General features: G+C 34.3%; 1 protein-coding gene and 1 pseudogene across 6 annotated transcripts in view; one reads left to right on the forward strand and one right to left on the reverse strand.

Moving 5' to 3' along the window:
• EVI5 (ecotropic viral integration site 5) overlaps window positions 1-19,960 on the reverse strand; it is a 223,954-nt gene that overhangs the window by 121,108 nt on the left and 82,886 nt on the right. For all 6 annotated transcript variants that reach the window (XM_088791322.1, XM_019752853.3, XM_019752838.3 and 3 more), the window contains exons 6-9: window positions 17,827-17,952; window positions 16,210-16,353; window positions 15,173-15,262; window positions 14,972-15,069 (exon numbers count right to left, since the gene is read on the reverse strand). In XM_088791322.1, the coding sequence (XP_088647448.1) occupies window positions 14,972-15,069; window positions 15,173-15,262; window positions 16,210-16,353; window positions 17,827-17,952 (458 nt within the window). The remainder of the gene's footprint in view (window positions 1-14,971; window positions 15,070-15,172; window positions 15,263-16,209; window positions 16,354-17,826; window positions 17,953-19,960) is intronic.
• Window positions 4,861-5,225, forward strand: LOC109458889 (small ribosomal subunit protein uS10 pseudogene; annotated as a pseudogene).

The following is a 19,960-nucleotide window of genomic DNA, read 5'->3' on the forward strand; positions in this document are numbered from 1 at the left end:
ACTTCCATAATTTTGATTAACTACAGGAACAAGTAAAAAAAAAAAAGTCCTTCTTAGGAAGTACACATTCATGTAAGGATAAAGGGCACAGTATCTCACTCTCAAATTGATCCCCAACCGCCCTCCCCAAAAAAGAAAATGTATGCACACACACAATTACTTTTATACATATGGGGGAAATGAGGATAATAAAGCAATGGGGCAAAACATAAACTGGTAAATTTGGATTAGTGGTATATGGGAGTTCCTAGTACCATACTTGTAACTTCTTAAAAAGTTTAAAAGGAGACCAAAATAAAAATTACCAAAAAAAAAAATAGGCTAAGACTGATCACTTACAACTTTCATATCTTAAAGGTACCCTTGAGCCTCTGTATGTATTACTTCTACCTAAAATGCCCACCCATCTCTTCACCTGGCCAACTTCCACTTATACTTCTAAACAGCAAAAAAGGTGACTTTTAAAACCAGATGATGTCACTGTTCTCAAAATTTCGAATGGTTTCCCTTCAGACTTAGAATATAAATCTGGCACCACAGGAGCCAAACAATGCCCAACAGAGCTTTTGAAAATGTTCCATATTTGTGCTGTCCAATACAGTAGATATTAGTCACATGTAAGTGACTAATGAGCATTTGAAATGTGGCTAACGTAACTTATGGAGTGAATCTGTGATTGTATTTAATTTAAATAGCCACATGTAGGCAGTGGCTACCATATAGGACAGCACAGCTTTAAAGAGCCCTGTAGCCCCACGTTTCAGACTTCATTGCCCACCACACTCCTATGCTACAGTCACACATTCTGGCCTCAGTCATGGTATTTACTGTTCCCCAGATAATCACTTGGCTTTCTCTCTTTCACTTCCCTCAGGTGTCTGCTCAAATGGCACCTTACCAATCTGTGTGCCCTATCCTTACGTGCTCTATCTAAAACAGTATCCAAACGCTCTATATCTTTCATCCTGCTTTATTTTCCCCTCATGGCACTTTCACTGATGGACATCATGTGGTATATTTGTTCTGTGTCAGTTTTTGCACTTCTGTAAGTTTCCCATGGAGGGAATTCCTGTTGTAGTCATCACTTAAACCCCAACAGTTAGAAACCTAAGTTCTTTAAAAGGTACTCTGGTGCCATCTCCTTCAGAAAAGAACCTGAATCTGTAGCCTCTGCCATCCCCTTATCTGATCATATCAGTGGTCTTCCAATATTTTTCCTCATGTACCCACTAAAAAAAGTTTCCCCTTAAACATTTTAAAGACTTCTAAAACTTTTTACTTGAAGTATACAGTTGCAAACAATGTAATTTGTATGTTTTAAAATTTTTCCACTAAAACTTTAAATGAGATTTAATCTCAGTTAATTTATGGATAATGTGTATTCTGTAAACTAAGTAGCAAAGGCAGTCATGTTATTGAACTAGTGAGTCAAATTATATTTATTTTGTCATTACAGTCTGCCTTCTTTTTTCAACTCAAATAAAAAACATGTTAATACTTTCCCCCATGATCACCATTCTACTTTCAATTCTAATTGTAAGAAAGATAAGGCAGCATTGCTACATATTTGTTAGACGGATGAAATAAAAAGCTGTTCCATTCCATTTTTCTTGCTTTGTTTTTTCAGAAAACACTCCTTCTGGAGCAAGGCATTCTAAAATTGTCCCTTTTATTTGATACCTCAGTGATTTGTACATCCCAAAGTAGCGTACCATCCTAAGATTTAGAATGTGACAGGTTTGCCTTTCTTTTACAAAGTGGTAGAAGACAAACTGCGAAAGGGGAGGTGAAGAGGAAAAACAAGATACGTCTACCATAGAAATGTTATCAGGCAGGTAAATGTGAGGAAAGAATATAGATGGAAATTGAAAATCTAGTTACCATGTTCAGAACATTTTACTGATCCCTCAACAAACTGTATGTTTAAACTGTATGCAGTTTAAAGAAATTTAGTTTAAGCATCTCTGACATGTTATATTAAGAGGGGCATCTCCTATAGTGGCATCTCTCAGACCATAATTGTTAACAGGCTATTTACTTTTCTATTCTGCCACTCTCCAACCTACCTGAAGTTAGAACCTTCTTCAGAGCTAGATCCAAATCTAACTTTGCTACATATTCAAGGGTGGAACTTACTAGAAATGGTTGAGACTCATCTTTTAATACCAATAAAGGATTACTAACCAGAATACATATAAACAACTAATCACTAAGAAGTAGTCAATGTAGTAAGAAGTAAACATTGCAATACAAAAGGGAAGGGAAAACAGAAGAAAAACATGAAGCCAATTAACCTATGAAAAGATACTGACTTTCATTAATATTAATTGTTAGGGAAATACAAATTTAGTCTAAAATGAGATAATAAATTTTATACTCAACAGTTTGGCAAAAATTAGGAACAACTGAGTGTTGTTGATGATGAAGTAGAACAATGAGAATTTTTATAAATTGCTGGATTAGATTACACTATAGTAGCACTTCAGCAAATTTTGTAATACCCTGCAGTATAGCAATCCAATTCCTAACTATCTACCATAAAAAAAATTTCACACAAATATTCATAGTATTTTAAAACATAACAGCAAACAAACACAGAAATCTAGAATATCTGAAATGTCCATCAGGAAAGTGGATAAATTATGGCAGATTTGCCCAATGGACTATTATACAGCAGTGAAAATAAGCCACAGCAACACAAAAAAATCTAATAAATTGAACCATCATAATGTTAATCAATGCACACAAATCATAGATGACTATATACAGCATGATACAATTTTCATAACACTCAAAAATAAGCATTGACTATTTATATATGAAGTGAGACTATTTTTCAAAAAGCAAGGACCTCAATGATGAATCCAAAATTCAGAACAGTGATTACCTCTTGTAGCAGGGCACTTAGGCTATGTGATGGGTTCATAAGCATTTGTTTTATCCTTGTTTCGCAAGTTAAAAACATATATATATATTCTTTTGTGTTTATCAAACATGCTATAAATATTCTTTTGTGTGTATATGATAAAAGTTTTTTTTAAAGGGGCCTTAAATGACACATTCAATCAATTGGACATAACATTTACAGACCTTTCTATCCCCAAATAACAGAATATACATTCTTCTCAAGTGCTCATGAACACTCTCAAGGATAGACCATATGTTGGGGGCACAACACTAGTCTCAATTAATTTAAAAAGACTGAAATCATACCAAGCATATTTTCTGACCACAACAATATCAAACTCGAAATTAACCATAAGAACAAAACTGGGAAAACCGTAAATATGTGGAGATTAAACAAAATACTGCTGAACAACTATTGAGTCAAAGAAGAAATAAAAGATCAAAAGATATATAGAGACAAATTAAAATGACAAATCAAAAAATTTTGGATGCAGCAAAAGCGGTACTAAGAGGGAAGATTATAGTATTACAGACCTATCTCAAGAAACAAGAAAAAATCAAATAAACAATCTAACACTTCACCTCAAAGAATTAGAAAAAGAAGAAATGAATCCTAAAGTAGAAGAAAATAAGAAAAATTAGAGCAGAATTAAACAAAATACAGAATAAAAAAGACAACAGAAAAATTCATGAAACAAAGAGCTGGTTCTTTGAAAATAAATAAAATTGACAAACCTCTAGCTAGACTCACTAAGGAAAAAAGACAAAAAGACTCAAATAAATAAAATCAGGAATGAAAGAGAAGTTACAAAAGCTACCATAGAAATACAAAGTATTATACAAGAATACTACAAAAGGTTACATACCACCAAATTTGGTAAACTAGAAGAAATGGAAAAGTTCTTAGAAATATATAACCTTCTTAGACTAAACCATGAAGAACTGGAAAACCAAAATAGACTAATCAACAGTTAAGGATTGAAAAAGTCACCCAAAACCACCCAAAAAAACAAAAGTTCAAGGCAGATGGCTTCATTTGTGAATTCTACCAAACATTCAAAGAAGATTTAATAATACTTATCCTTCTAAAACTGCTCTAAAAAAATTTGAAGAACAAGCAATACTTCCTAATTCATTTTACAAGGCTAACATTATTCTGATACCAAAACCAGGCAAGGACAACAGGAAAAGAAAATTATAGGCAAATACTTCTGATGAACACAGATGCAGAAGTCGTAAACAAAATACTAGCAAATCAAATAGAACAATACATTAAAAAGATAATACATCACGATCAAGTGGGGTTCATTTCAGGGATGCAAGAATCATTCAATATATGCAAATCAATCAATATGATACACCTTATTAACGAAAGATGAAAATCATATGATCATATCAATAGAGGCAAAAAAAGCATTTGACAAGACACAACGTCCATTTATCATTCAAACACTCAATAAAATGGGTATAGAAGTAAAGTACTGCAATATAATAAAGGCCATATATGACAAACCCTAAGCTAATATCATAATCGATGAAAAACTGAAAGCTTTTCCTCTATGATCAGGAACAAGCCAAGGATGCCCACTATTGCCACTGATATCCAACATAGAACTGGAAGTCCTAGCCAGAGCAATCAGGCAAAAAAAAAGAGAAATAAAATGCATCCAAATTGGGAATGAAGAAGTAACACTGTCACTATTTGCAAATGATGTGATTCCATAGATAGAAAACCCTAAAGACTCCACCAAAAGACTATTAAAAACAATTTAAAAATATAGAAAAACTGCAGGATTCAAAATCAATGTATAAAAATCTATTGCATTCCTGTCTCTTTGAGGAAGACACGGTCACAGCTGCAGCGGAGCTTCATTCCGCCGCCCACTCCTGCTCCTGACTCACACTGTTCCGTCTCTCTGAGGAACAATTCAGTCAGGAAGCTGCGCCCCAACCATGCCTTTGAAAGATACTGGAAAGACACCCGTGGAAGCACAGGTGGCGATTCACCGAATTAGATTCACTCTAACCAGCCACAATGTAAAATTCTTGGAGAAGGTGTGTGCTGACTTGATCACAGGCGCGAAGGAAGAAAATCTCAAAGTGAAAGGGACTAGTTTGGACGTCTACCGAGACTCTGAGAATCACTACAAGGAAAACTCCCTGTGGGGACGATTCTAAGACTTGGGATTGTTTTCAGATGAGGATCCATAAGCGACTCACTGACTTGCACAGTCCTTCTGAGATTGGTAAGCAGATTATTTATGTTCATCAGTATTGAGCCAGGAGTCAAAGTTGAAGTCACCATTGCAGATGCTTAAGTCAATCTTTTTAATAAAATTGACTATCAGTTGTTAAAAAAAAATCTATTGCATTCTTGTATACTAACAATGAAATATCAGAAAAAGAAATAAAGGAAACAATCCCATTTGCAATTGCAACAACAACAAAAAAATACCTAGGAATAAACTTAACAAAGGAAGTGAAGGGCATATACACTGAAAACTACAAGACATTGTTGAAAGAAACACAAAGAAATGAAAAGATATGTTCATCGATGTGTTCATCGACTGGAAGAATCCACATAGTTAAAATGGCCACATTACTAAAAGTAATATACTGATTTAATGCAATCCCCATCAAAATCCCAATAGCATTTTTCAAAGAAATAGAACAAAAATCATCGAATTCGTATGGAATCACAAAAGACTCTGAGTAGCCAAAGCAATCTGAGAAAAGAACAAAGCCAGAGCTATCACACTCCCTGACTTCAAATTATACTACAAAACTACAATAATCAAAAAAGTATGCTACTGGCAGAAAAAGACACACAGACCACTGGAATACAACTGAGAGACGAAAAAACCCATACATTTATGGGTAAATAATTTTAGACAAAGGAGCCAAAAACATACAATGGAGAAAGGAAATCCTCTTCAATAAATGGTGTTGGGAAAATCGGAAAGCCACATGTAAAAGAATGAAACTGTATTGCTATCTGACACCATGTACAAAAATTAACACAAAATGGATTAAAGACTGGAATAAAAGATCTGAAATAATAAAACACAGAAGAAAACATAGGTACTAAATGTATGGACTTTGGTCTCACAGGGGTTTTTGTGAACCCCAAAATCAAAGGAAATAGAAGCAAAATTAAATGAATGGGACTACATCAAACTAAAATGTTTCTGCACAGCAAAAGAAACCATCAGCAAAACAAAAAGGCAACCAACTGAATGGAAGAAGATATTTGCAAACAATACCTCTGATATGGAGCCAAGATTCAAAATATATGAAGAACCGCACACAATTCAACAAAATAACCAATTTATTTAAAAAATGGGCATCGGGCTTGAACAAACACTTTTCCCAAGAAGACATACAGATGGCCAACAGATGTACGAAAAGATACTCAACTTTACTAGCTATAAGGGAAATACAAATCAAAACTACAATGAGATACAACTTACACCTGTTAAAATGGCTATTATTAAAAAGACAAGAAATAACAAGTGTTGGACAGGATTTGGAGAAAATACTGATGGGAATATAAATTGGTGCAGCCTCTATGAAAAACAGTATGGAGGCTCCTCGAAAAATTAAGAATAGCACTACCATATGAGCCAGCAATTCCTCTTCCAGGTATCTACTTGTAAACTTTAAAAACACTTAATTCGTAAAGATGTTATATATCCTTACATTCATTGCAGCATTATTCACAATAGCCAAGACATGGAAAAACCTAGTGTCCTTCAACGAACAATTGGATAAAGAAGATATGGTACATTAATACAATGAAATACTACTGTGTTTCCCTGAAAATAAGACCTAGTCGGAAAATCAGCTCCAATGCGTCTTTCGGAGCAAAAATTAATTTAAGACCTGGTATTATATTATATTACATTATATTATATAAGACCCTATATTATATTATATTATATTATATTATATTATATTATATTATATTATATTATATTATACCTGGTCTTATACTAAAATAAGACTGGGTCTTATATTAATTTTTGCTCCAAAAAATGCATTAGAGCTGATTGTCCGGCTAGATCTTATTTTCGGGGAAACACAGTATTCAGCCATAAAAAAAGATGTAATATTGCCATTTGTGACAACATGGATGTATCTTGAGCATATCATGTTAAGTGAAATATGTCAGACAGAAAAGGTCAAGAATCATGTGATTTCACTCATATGTGGGATATAAAACAGAAAGCAACAAATGAACAAACAAAACAAACTCATAGACATACACAACAGTATGGTGGTTACCAGAGGGGAGTGGGGGGAGGATGAAGAGGGTAAAGGGGGTCAAATATATGGTGACAGAAGACTAGATTTTGGGTGGAGAACACACAATACAATATACAGATGATGTCTTATAAAACTGTACACCTGAAACTTATATAATGTTATTAACCAATGGTACCCCAATAAAATTAATTAAAAATAAAAAATTAAAAAAAAATAAAGAGGAAGTGATCACCCATATCCAAAGTTAGTATGTCAAATGTGATTAGGAATAAAAACCATCTGTTTGATTTGCAACTTGGAAACAATTATTTCTTAACATCTCAACTACTACCACCCTAATCAAAGTTTTAATCATTCTCTAGTCTGGATTATTTCAATAGGTTACTAACTCCTCTCCATGAGTCCACCATGACCCTACCTCCTCCAATGTCTACTCTCCACACAGCGGCCAATGTGGTTTTGTTAAAATGGAAGTCCTTACTCGGCTCTTACTCAAAATAAAAACAAAAGTCTATCTATCCCAAGCTCTACAAAACCCCATTACCTCTCCATCCCGTCTTCCTACCTCTCCTCTTGAGCCACTCTGCCCCCACCATCCTGGTCACAATGGTGTTTGTCAAATGTGCCAAGCACACTCCTGCTCCAGGCCTTTGCACTGCTTGGCCTCTATGTCTGAAAAGCTCTTTGAGTCATCTGCATGGCTTGCCTTTTACTCCTATTAGGTCTGTTTAAATGCCACCTTTTAAGAAAGGCCTATGCCCACCACCCTACTAAAAAAAATAGGTTACTCTCTGGTCTCCTTACACAGATTGTCTTTCTTCATAGCACTTATCACCACCTGACATATAATTTTGATTAATTTCTTCCTCCCCCTGCCCACACACGAGAATATAAGTTTCACGAGAGGAGTGATTTTTGTCTATTTGGTTCAGCATTTTATTTTCAGCATCTAGAACAATGTCAGCATATACAAAGTGTACACAAAATATTTACTGAATAAATGAATACAAAGAAAGATTTCAAAAGGAGTGGTTTTAGTGGAAGAGTAAGGGCAGGTATCCGATTACAAAAGGTTAAGAAATATGAAGTTATATTTGTTTCTCAATATATATTTTCTACCTCTGTCCATTGAAAGATTCTTAAAGCTATGACACCCTAACAATAGTGAGGACCCCTCACACCTGATTTTGGTCTCTAAATACTACTCCTCACTAAAATAACCAATATACATAATGAGCCTGGGACATCTTTTGTTCCTAAAACAAGAAAAGTGTTTAGAGACTAACAGAGTCATTCTTAAAAAGGTATAGGAGCCACCTTAAAAGGGCGTCTGAAGCCAAAATTGAGACTATATGAACAACAAAAATAACAACTATGTTAGGTGAAAGCATACTGACTATAATTCTGTAAGTCCTTAATAATGCCCCTGCTGAAAAAAGAAAAAGAGAATAATTTAAAAGAGGATCATTTCCATTAACTCCCTTCTCTAGATATTGGTAATTAAAGGGAAATGATGAAGTATTTATTTCTGTTTCCAGTAGGGTGAAGTTAGTTCCAGTCAATGAAGAATCTATTAATGAAGAAAGTCAACTAATAAATGTGTTAGAAAATCACAATTTTTTTTATCCCAAATAGAATATTTTTTAAAGAAATTTATTTTTAATTGGATTTATTTACCTTTCTATGTGTTTCATTTTAATTTATATGTTGGTTTTTTTTTTACTGAATCTCTTTGAAAGTTTTTGGAGGTTGCTTTTGGGGTTATAAAATACATACCTAACTTTTCACAGTCTACTTAGAGTTAGTATTTTACAACTTAAATGTGGGAACTTTACAACCATAGAGGTCCCTTTATCCTCCCCACTTTATGTTGTAGTCACATGTACAAGGTCTGGCAATTAAGTTTGAGAACTCATCTTAGAAAAAGTGCTGCATACCTCATTGCTGAATTATCACTATGGTCACCTTCAAAGTACTCCCCTTGGGAAGCCAAGCACCGACGCCAGTGCCTAGTCCACCCTTCAAAGCAATTTTGAAACTCTTTTTCTGCAATGGAGCTATCATTGTATTACACTTCATGTCCTGAATGTCATCAAAATGTCTTTCTTTCAATGTTTCCTTTATCTTCGGATAAAGAAAGAAGTCATTGGGGGGCCAGATCAGGTGAGTAGGGAGGGTGTTCCAATACAGCGATTTGTTTCCTGGCTAAAAACTCCCTCACAGACAGTGCTGTGTGAGCTGGTGCATTGTCGTGACAAAAGAGCCATGAATTGTTGGCAAAAAGTTCAGGTCATTTTCATCTAACTTTTCACGCAATCTTTTCAGCACCTCCAAATAGTAAACTTGGTTAACTGTTTGTCTAGTTGGTACAAATTCATAATGAATAATCCCGCTGATATCAAAAAGTTTTGTAACATCGTTTTGACTCTTGATTTGGATGGAACTTTTTTGGTCATGGAGAACTGGCTGACTTCCAATGTGCACTTTGACGCTTTGTTTTAGAGTCATGTTGGTACACCCATGTTTCATCACCAGTGATAACACAGCACCAAACAATGTCCTGCCTCTCCAAAAGGTCTTGGAAAACTTTGACTCTCCTTTGCTTTTGTTCATCAGTGAGCTCCTTCAGGACCAATTCTGCACACACCTTTCTCATGCCAAGATTTTCAGTTAAGATTTCCCTAACTGTTTCTCTATAGAAGTTTACTTGGTCTGCTATGCTTCTCACAGTCAGCCGATGATTTTGTCTCACAATTCGATGAATTTTTGCAATGTATTCACCAGTTCTGCCTGTTACTGGTCGCCCTGACCTCTCTCCGTCAGTGACACTTTCTCTCCCCTCAGAAAAACATTTAATCCACTTGTATACTGCCGTTTTCTTCATGGCATTATCCCCATAAACTTAGACTAACACGTCCCTGATTTCACTTCCATTCTTGCCAAGTTTAATAACAAATTTAACGTTTGTTCATTACTCTAATTCAAGCTATTCTCGTAACGGCACACAAAAACACGCAACAATAATGAATGCCACTCAGCAAGACACCACCACACGTTGACCGGAACACAGCTGTGAGACACTGATACACCAAGGTTATGAAACCTTACCAAGCTGTTTGTACAGTGCTGCCAATGTAAGTGCACGGTGGCAAGTTCGCAAACTATCAGAACTCGTATTATATATACATATATTAAAAGCCCTATCAGATAATATCACAATTTTTGCTTTTAACAGTCACTCCTATTTTTAAAAACCTAAGAGGATAAAAAATAGTCTATTATATTTACTCAGTATTTACCATCTCTTCTGCTCTTTCTTCATTCATGAAGTTCCCAATTTCCCTCTAACATAATTTTTGTTCAACCTAAAGAACTTGTTTTACCATTTCTTTTAAAGTAGATCTAGTGGTAAAGAATTCTCTTAGTTTCTTTTTTCATTTGAGAATGTCTTTATTTTATCTTCATCCCTGCAGGATACGTTTGCTGGGTACAGAATTCTAGTTGGACAGTTTTTTTGTTTCAGTATTTTTAAAATGTTACACTGTCTACTGAAAAGAGATCTAGAGTCATTTAAATTGTTCCCATTTGTTTAATATGTAGTTTTCTCTGGTATTTTCAAGATTTTATCTTTGGATTTCAGCAGTTTGATTATGACATATATGGGTATGGTTTTCTCTTAAGTTTATCTTGCTTGGTGGGGTTTATGGAGCTTCTCGAATCTATAAACTTATTTCTGTCACCAAATTTGGGAAGTTTTCAAGGATTATTTCTTCAAATATATTTTCTGCACCAATCTTTCTTTTTTTGGGACTCCAATGAAGTGAATGTTAGGCCTTTTGGTATCATTCCATAAGCTCCTGAGCGTCTGTCCATATTATTTTCCCCAATATTTCTATTTTCTGTTCATCAGATTAAATGATTTCTGTTGATCCATTTTCAAGTCCATTGACTCTCCTCTGTCATTGCCATTCAACTATTGAGCGCTTTCAATGAAATTTTTGTTACTGTATTATTTAGTTCTAAAATTTTCATTTGGTTAATTTTTATTTTTTTTAATTAATTTTCAATTACAGTTGATATTCAATATTATTTTATATTAGTTTCAGGTGTACAGCATAGTTGTTAGACATTTATATAATTTTTGAAGTGATCCCCACAATCAGTCTAGTACCCATGTGGTACTATATATAATCATTGCAATATTATTGATTATATTCCCTATGCTGTACTTTATGTTCTCTTGACTATTTCGTAACTATCAATTTATACCTATGCTAATCTTCCTGCATCGTTGCAATTTTAGTACATGTGCTGCCAAAGCAAGCACCCAAATGAAATAATTTCAACATGAAAAGTATCATTACCAAATGGATACTAAAGCTATTAGGAGGAAGGTCAAGATGAACTAGATACTCTCACGGTGCTCAAGTATCAAATATGGATTACTCAATGCTTGTAAAGGGGAACCCATTATAATAAAACAAAATCTGACTGTCATTACTTCAATCCAGTCATCAGTCATGGCATCACTAATAATAGTGGGACAGATAAATATTATGTATTTCTTTAGGTTAATACGAAGTACACAATATCACCTATTAAATATTCTTGCCAATATGGCTGTGCTTCATCAAATAAGCCTTTCAATTTGGTTCCTAGTTTACAGAAAACACAAGGGACACAAAAGTTAAATGACATCATGTGGATGACTGGACAAATCACTAAACTGGATATTCTCCATACAACTAACTTGCTCTTTTCTACATGTCAGCATATTAAAAAGAGGAATGGAATGGGCAGTACTGATCTAAATTAAAGAAATATAAGAGAATACCTGAATAAAATGCAATTAACGGTAAAAGACGTTTTTGGCAAACTGACAAAATGGGAACATAGACTGGGTATTAGACACTCTCACGGAATTATTGTTAAGTGGTAAAAGCAATGTGGTCTAAGGGAGGCAAATGCCTTTATATTATAAAGATGAATACTAAAGTATGAAAGAGTGAAATGTCATGATTTCTGTAATTTACTTTGAAATACCTAAAAAAGAAAATACAAGGAGGAAATAGAACAAATATTAACTGTTAAATCTAGACAAGCATATGGATATTTCTTTATTATTCTAATCTCTATTTTTCTGTATGTTTGAAAAACGTCACAATTGAAAAAAGGCAGATGAAATATGACCTGGAGCTAATGAGTATAAACTACTGTTTCCTTCACAATTAAGCTTCATAAAAGGAGAATGGAATGCTATATTGAGGAAGGTTTTGTTTTTGTTGCTTGTAAGTCAGAACTCCAAAATGCCTTTATATGTTGAATAAAATGAACAACAGAAAGAGGGGTTGAAGAAAAAATAAACAAACAAAAAGAACAGAAGGAACAATTAATGGAGCAAGGACCTGGAAGAGATGAGAATGAAAAACATCTAGTATTCTGATTTATCATTATAAAGAACATAAATACTGAAAAGGGAAGAAAAGAAATTATGGCTAAGTCTGTATAAGCTGGAAGTTACAGGAAAAATGTTCAGAAAGTTTAAAAATGATGGCTAATAAATTAAGAAGTAAGGTACTCTGCTGAAGAGTTAGATAACGGCAAAATGGGGATGGGATCTTGAGAAGAATGGTAAGGTTTGAAATAACCACTGTGGGGAATGAGAGAATTAATCAAGGTCAATAAAAATATACATAGGATGGCACTGGAGACACAATTTACCGCCAGCAACCTCACTAACTATGCAGTTTTCTCCAACACTCGGCTACGTGAATACAAAATATCAGAGGAGATACACTTTTTCAGATCGGAAGAAGGCTATTAGACATCAGGCTAGGGATCCTGATAAAGCAGAACAGAGCTAATATGAATAAGGGAGTGAAAGAACTAGGGAGTCAGAAGTTTGATAAGTAGCGTAACTGAAATTTCAGAAATAGGATTATACTGGTGATAAATAAGATCTAAAAGGAGAATCTTGTTCTCTATTAGTCTTTTCTCCCCCCTTTTTCCTCCCCCACCCCACTCTAGTTCAAGCGTTGTTTCTCAGTCTGGTTGTGTAGGACACAGCTCCCTGGCCCATGCTGGTATTATGAGCTTTGCGCTCCCCCTGGCCGAGGCAGTCAGTCGTGGTATTGGTCAGCTCAAGGCAGCTCTCACCAGCTGCCGGCCACTCAGGCTAGCCATTGGCTGCTCATGGTACACAGTGGCCCATGGCAGCACACAGCAGCCCACAGCAGCCCACAGCAGCTCAAAGTAACCTCTGACTGCTCACCGCAGCCCACCTCCAGGGAGAGCCGTTGTTCACAATCTTAACTGTAGAGGGTGCAGCTCACTGGCCCATGTGGGAATTGACCGGCAACATCAGCATTAGGAGCACGGCGCTCCAACCACCTGAGCCACTGGGCCGGCCCTCTCAATTAGTCTTTATAAAAGTAAAATAAATTCACTTTCTGGCTAATGTGATTTAAATACGGTTTTACCAACAATTGTCACCTCAATAAATTTAAAAAAAAAAAAAAGAAATGAACAGAAAAAAATAACATAAATTCAAAATAAATAAATTAATTAATAAATATGATTTTACCAACAGGCAGAAATTGAGATGGCTCTTTAAGGTTTTTATCAGTTACAGCAAAGATCAGCTTTTTAGTCTATAATGTCTCAACATGACGGTGTAATGTGCTTGGTTATTAGAAATTTCACAAGTAATTTTTTAACAATAATAGTTGAAGTTCATAAATTGACTTGCTTCTGCAACTAATTTTAATAACATAATTCTCACTCACATTCTAATGTACTTTCTGGAGTAGGAATGTCCATAGGAATATGTCCTATGTGTTAATGTAATTTCGTGTTGCAGCAGCAAAGATATTGAGAACTTCCAACCTATAGTACTGTTATCATTTTAAAGCATCTTATAACCATAGAAACTAGTGTCAGAAATGCTAACTATGATGACCTCAGGCTAATATTTATTTTAAGTACTAAAAGCTAGAAGAGTAAGAGCTGTCATTCTTAATTAACACTTTTACCATATTTCAAAAATTAATATTTATGAACCAAGACTGCTTATCTTGAACTTTAATGAAGTATACACCAAGAAAAGTTTCATTACAAAGTACTACACAATAAATAAAAACTTAAGTTCTTAATCCATACTGCAAGTCTTTCTTGCTGGTTATGCTAATCTTGAATTTAAATGACAGTCTGGGGTCAACTGAGAAGAAAAGAATGTCAGTGAATTGGACCACACCATAAAAGTAGTTTTTAAAATAATAGTACCCTCATATATAGAGGGTGCCACAAAAAACGTTTACACATTTTAAGAAAGGAAAACTGTATTCAAATTGTAATATTCAACATATACTGATAACAAAAGATGAATACAAGTCACATTTGACTTCTGCAATTACAAGAGGTGCTCAAAGTGGTTACCATCAGGTCCAGACACTTCTGATTATAGCAAACTACTGCTTGAGCAACGCTGACCAAAGTGTCCGCTAGTATACATTTTTTTGGCATCCCGGTTGTACTTACCAGGTTTCTAATCCTAATCAATGTGGAATGGGAAGGAAAAATAAAGGTAATCCACAATGGTCCCATGCACTGCTATTAAGAGCAGTATGAAATTCCAACATTAAATTTGTTATATTGAAACCATTACCACCAAATAAAATACTACTGTTATACAAACTGAGGAGGAAAACTGCACTTATTAGAATGTTTTACAACTCCTACTTAATTTCCTATATGCTTCAACAAACGTGTACAACTAAAAATCAAAATATAAAACACTTACTTTTTCATTTTTTTTGAGTTATACTTGACTTGGTAAGCTGCCTGGATTAATTTGTCTGGACCACCATCAAACTGATGTGGGATGACCTTCTGAAAGTGCTAAGAAACAATGAAAGAAAAATATAAGAACCACTTAGAGCTGTTTATTAACTAATTAATAGTAAAATCTAAAGACATTCTAAAAAATCATGGACTGACTTACCTGTAACATTCCTTCCATGTCAAGTTGCATCAGTTCTGCTTGATTCATTTGAAGAAGTGCTAATCCTACTCGAAACACTATTTCTAAACCCTGAGAAAACAAATTACATAAAGCCAAATTTGTCTTACTCTTCCATCAACAAAAACTAATCATTCAAAAGAACAAGGTAAACAGTTAGATATCTAAACTAGAGGTTGGCAGATATTTTCTGTAATGAGCTGGATAGAAAATACTTTAGGCTTTGTGAGCCATATGGTCACACTCACAAATAGTCAATTCCACCATGGTAGCCCCAAAACAGACAAAGGTAACACATAACTGAGCATGACCGTGCTTCAAGGAAGCTTTATTTAAAAAAACAAGAGGAAGGACAAATTTGGCGTGTGAACCAGTACTCAAATCATAGTTTGCTGGCTCTAGGCTAACCTAATTTAGCTAGGTAATACAAATTAATCTTCCCAAGATGTAATTAATAACAATTAACATTGGGTTTAATTAATATGTAATTAATAACAATTAATAATATTTTCAGGTCACCTATCCTGACCTTCCTACCTTCTCATCCAAAATACAGAAGACAAAGGATCACTATATGTCAATGACAATTAAAAGGACTACCTGCGATGTGTTCTTGGAATACAAGAAAATTATACTAATTACTTCTTGTTCTTTGGATAATATATGCATTACAACATATTAATTATAAGGCAAATTTTATCTCTCACTAATTCTCATTAAATCAATCAGGAGGTGATACAGAAGTTCAAGAGTGTAGGCTCCAGATTTTGACTGCCTAGATTTGAATCCTATACCACAATGTGCTGTATCCATAGACAAGCTAGCTATTTAACATTTCTCTAAATCACAGCTTCCTCATCTATCAAATGGGGAAACGAACAGTGCCTGCTAGGGTTGTTACAGGTTTAAATGAGATTATCCATGTAAGCAGTTCAGCATAGGTCATCGGTCTCCTTTATTGTTCTCATTGCCCTGCTCTAATTACAATGACTCCTTGTTCAGTCTGCCCATTAGCTTACCTCAGACATAAAGATATCAAATATCCTTGTTGCAATTGGTAGTGGAAAAGTCGTAAGAAAGATAGTCAGAAACCAGGATGATGCATACATTGAGGTATGAAAACTCTGAGACTGAAAATGTACAAAGAGCTCCGGAAGATGCTCCTAAAGAGAAGGAAAGAATCAATTAAAACATAGTAAAACTGATTATTTTAAACCAGATCATTGTATGTACACTAACTTAGCCTATACCAAATACAAAGATAAGATCAGGCACCCAATGGAAAAGTTAAGATGTAGAAATTGATACATCCAGGATAGTGGTTACTATGTAGGAAGGGAAGAAGAGGGAAAGAATGTGGAGTTAAGACTTTCGCTGTATGTATAACATTTGATTTATTAATAAAAAAATAAAGTAAAACTTTTAAATTTGTTTCATCCTACTAGTGGGTAGATGGATGTCTGATATTTTTTAAACTATAATATTTCAAAAACATTTTTTTTAAAGGAAAGAAATGCTATGTTGAAATACCTTCAGGTGTTATCTACCATTGACCACCTATCCTTACCTTCCTACCATCTCACTGTAAATACAGATACTTCAGCAACTCTAGTAATTCAAAACATAAATGACACATTAACCAAAAATAAACCAAGAGAGTTTAAAGGCTGATAAAAACAAACAATATTTCAGAAAAAAAAAAATTTAAGAATCATCTCAAGACCTTTGCATTTTTCTTTAAAATGTAAAAACATTTTACAAATTGCCTTCCTCCCACCACATACAAAAGACAGAGGATTTAAAAATCCCTGTGGGTAAGGCTGCCAGGAAAAAGGAGACTAGTAAAAATGGATCTCAAGCCACCTGAATCATTAACCTATATTCTTAAATTTTGCTTATCTCATTGACATTTAAGTAAATAAGAATATTTACACCATTATTTTACAGGACAATATAGTAAATTTATTTATACATAAAATATAAAAATTAAATCGAGAAAGGTAAAATATTTCAAAGGTATTTTTCACTTAATTTTGATTCTTCTCTTCACCCTCATGCAGTCACTAGACTCTGAGTCTTAAACGAGCAACATAAAAGGATTGAAACATTTTTGTAAAAAAAAAAGATTACAGGCTAGCAAAACATGAGATAAAAAGAAAAAGGAAAGGAAGAGGATTAAAAGAGAAGAGACAATCTCAAAGGAAATGAACTTAATGTCAGTGTCATAATATCATGGGCTCCTGAAAGACAGTCTACATAACAATAGTCTATATAACTTTATGTAGTCTACATGAAGAGAGTCTACATAACAATAATAGGCTATAACAGGGCATAATAAAAACTCATGCATTTAGGCAATGGGGTTATGATACATTTGGCACATATGCTTAAGGTTTCAATATACCTGTGGTTTCAACCGCAGTCAAGTTGCAGACTGTGATAGTGCAGATATCTGCAGACAATGCCTAAATGGAAATTAGGTCTAAATTGTGTATTAATTTACCAAAAAATAATCAGGTGTTTAAAACACTAATTTTTTCAATTGCTTTAACGCCTTTAACATTAAATTTGCTTAGCCGTCACTCAAACCGATGACAAAAACGCAATATGCCGTTTTGTTAACACTACACTTTTACCTGTATCATGCATTCAAACTGGTACATACAAAGGCCCAATTCTGCCATACTTGGTTTAAAAAGTTCACGAAGTCTATAATCTTGCATTAATTTAACAAATACACAGAAAGCTTCTTCTTCTGGCATCTACATTAGCAGAAAAAAAGCAAAGTATGATTAATGTTCTGTGATATAGAAATAAGATAAAGTACATTTAAACAAAGTACCCATCCAACTATAAACATTGTTTTGAATGGCCGTGTAATACAATGTTAAGAGCAAGGACTAGAAATCGGAAGGTTCTAACCTCCCATTCTATCACTGAGAAAGAGAAATTAGATAAATTTAACAGTCTCTGAGACTAACTGCCTCACTTGCCTAATTCATTAATTCAACCAACAACGACTCTTTAGAGCTAGGGACTTCTCTCTCTCTCTGAGTCTATACCAGTGAACAAAATAAACACAATCTCTACCTTCAAGGAATCTGAACTTTCTAGTGGGTGGAGATAGACAATACATGGAATAAATCAATTAATATATGTCAGGTAGTGATGAGTGCTATGGAAAGAAAACCAAGTAGGAATGCTGGGGAGATGCACTGCTATTTACATAGGTAGGTCAGGGAAAGTCCCTTGATAAGGAAACATTTGAGCAGAATATTGAAGAAAGTAAGGGAGCAACTGAGGAAAGAGTCCTGGGAGAATAATACAAAGGCCTTGAAATGGAATCAAGATTGGCATGCTCAAGAAACAGCAAATAAGGGACTATTAAATTAGGAGTAATGTTAGGTTATGGAGAAGAAATAACAGGGAACCAAATTATACAGGGCTTTAGAGGCGACTATAAGGATTTGAACTTTTACCTTAAGTGACATGGGAAGCCTTTAGAAAGTTCTGAGCAAAAGTGACATGGTGTAAGTGTTAAAAAAAAAAAGTTGTAAAATAAGTTTTCAAAAGAATTTGTAATTGGGGCTTAAAGGTACTAATTTCACATTTTATATGTAACTTACTAGCAAATTATACCAAATAAGATAATGAACGTAAAAGCTCTATAAAGAGATTCACAGATATTCATATTTAAGCAAATAACATTCATCTAAATTATTAATTCATCTTTCTCAAAATGATAAAATTTTCTAATGCTCATTCATATTATACCAGTATGTTTCAAAAGAGAAAACGTCAAAGGATCTCTGTGCATTCCTGGAGTTTTTTTTATTAAAATTTATTGGGGTGACGATAGTAAAATAACACAGGTTTCAGGTACACAATTCTGTAATATATCATCTATATCTCACATTGTGTGTTCACCACCCAGAGTCAGTTCTCCTTCCAATGCCATATATTTGATCCCTTTTACCCTCATCTACTATCCACCTCCCCCCTTACCCTCTTGGTAACTACTAAACTATTGTCTGTGTCTGAGTTTTTGTTTCTTTATTTGTCTTTTTCCTTTGTTGTTTTCAGTTTTAAAGGCCACATATCAATGAAATCATATGGTTCTCGACTTTTTCTGTGACTTATTTTGCTTAACAAAATAATCTCAAGATCCATCCATGTTGCAAATGGCACTATTTCATCTTTTCTTATGGCAGAGTAGTATTCCATTGTGTATAATATGTTTCCCTGAAAATAAGACCTAGCCGGACAATTAGCTCTAATGAGTCTTTTGGAGCAAAAATTAATATAAAACCCGGTCTTATTTTACTATAAGACCAGGTGTGATGTGATGTGATATAATATCATGTCTTATATTAATTTTTGCTCCAAAAGACACATTAGAACTGATTGTCTGGCTAGGTCTTATTTTCGGGGAAACACAGTATGTACATTCTTCTTACTGAAGACTGCTTCTAATAAAAATACATTTTTCCTATCCCTGACACAGTCATGACAGGAGCCAAGAGTTACTCTTGTGTAATGACGAGCGGAAAAAAGAAGGAGGAGGGACACACGCTGGAATGGGGCTACTTTATTTATTTAGTAGCTAATCAATTTATTTAGCAATATGCAATAGCAAAAAATAAAGGCAATTAATAGAATATGCTAATGTCAGAAGGTAAAGGTGGTTAAGACTAAACTATATACATTGATAACAATGTCATGTCAAAGGAACACACATACTAATAAGTTTAAGAGATCCCAACATATGTT

The sequence above is a fragment of the Rhinolophus sinicus genome, chromosome 14 (assembly GCF_057876585.1).
Source record: "Rhinolophus sinicus isolate RSI-liver-muscle chromosome 14, RSI-T2T, whole genome shotgun sequence".
NCBI classification, from domain to species: domain Eukaryota; kingdom Metazoa; phylum Chordata; class Mammalia; order Chiroptera; family Rhinolophidae; genus Rhinolophus; species Rhinolophus sinicus.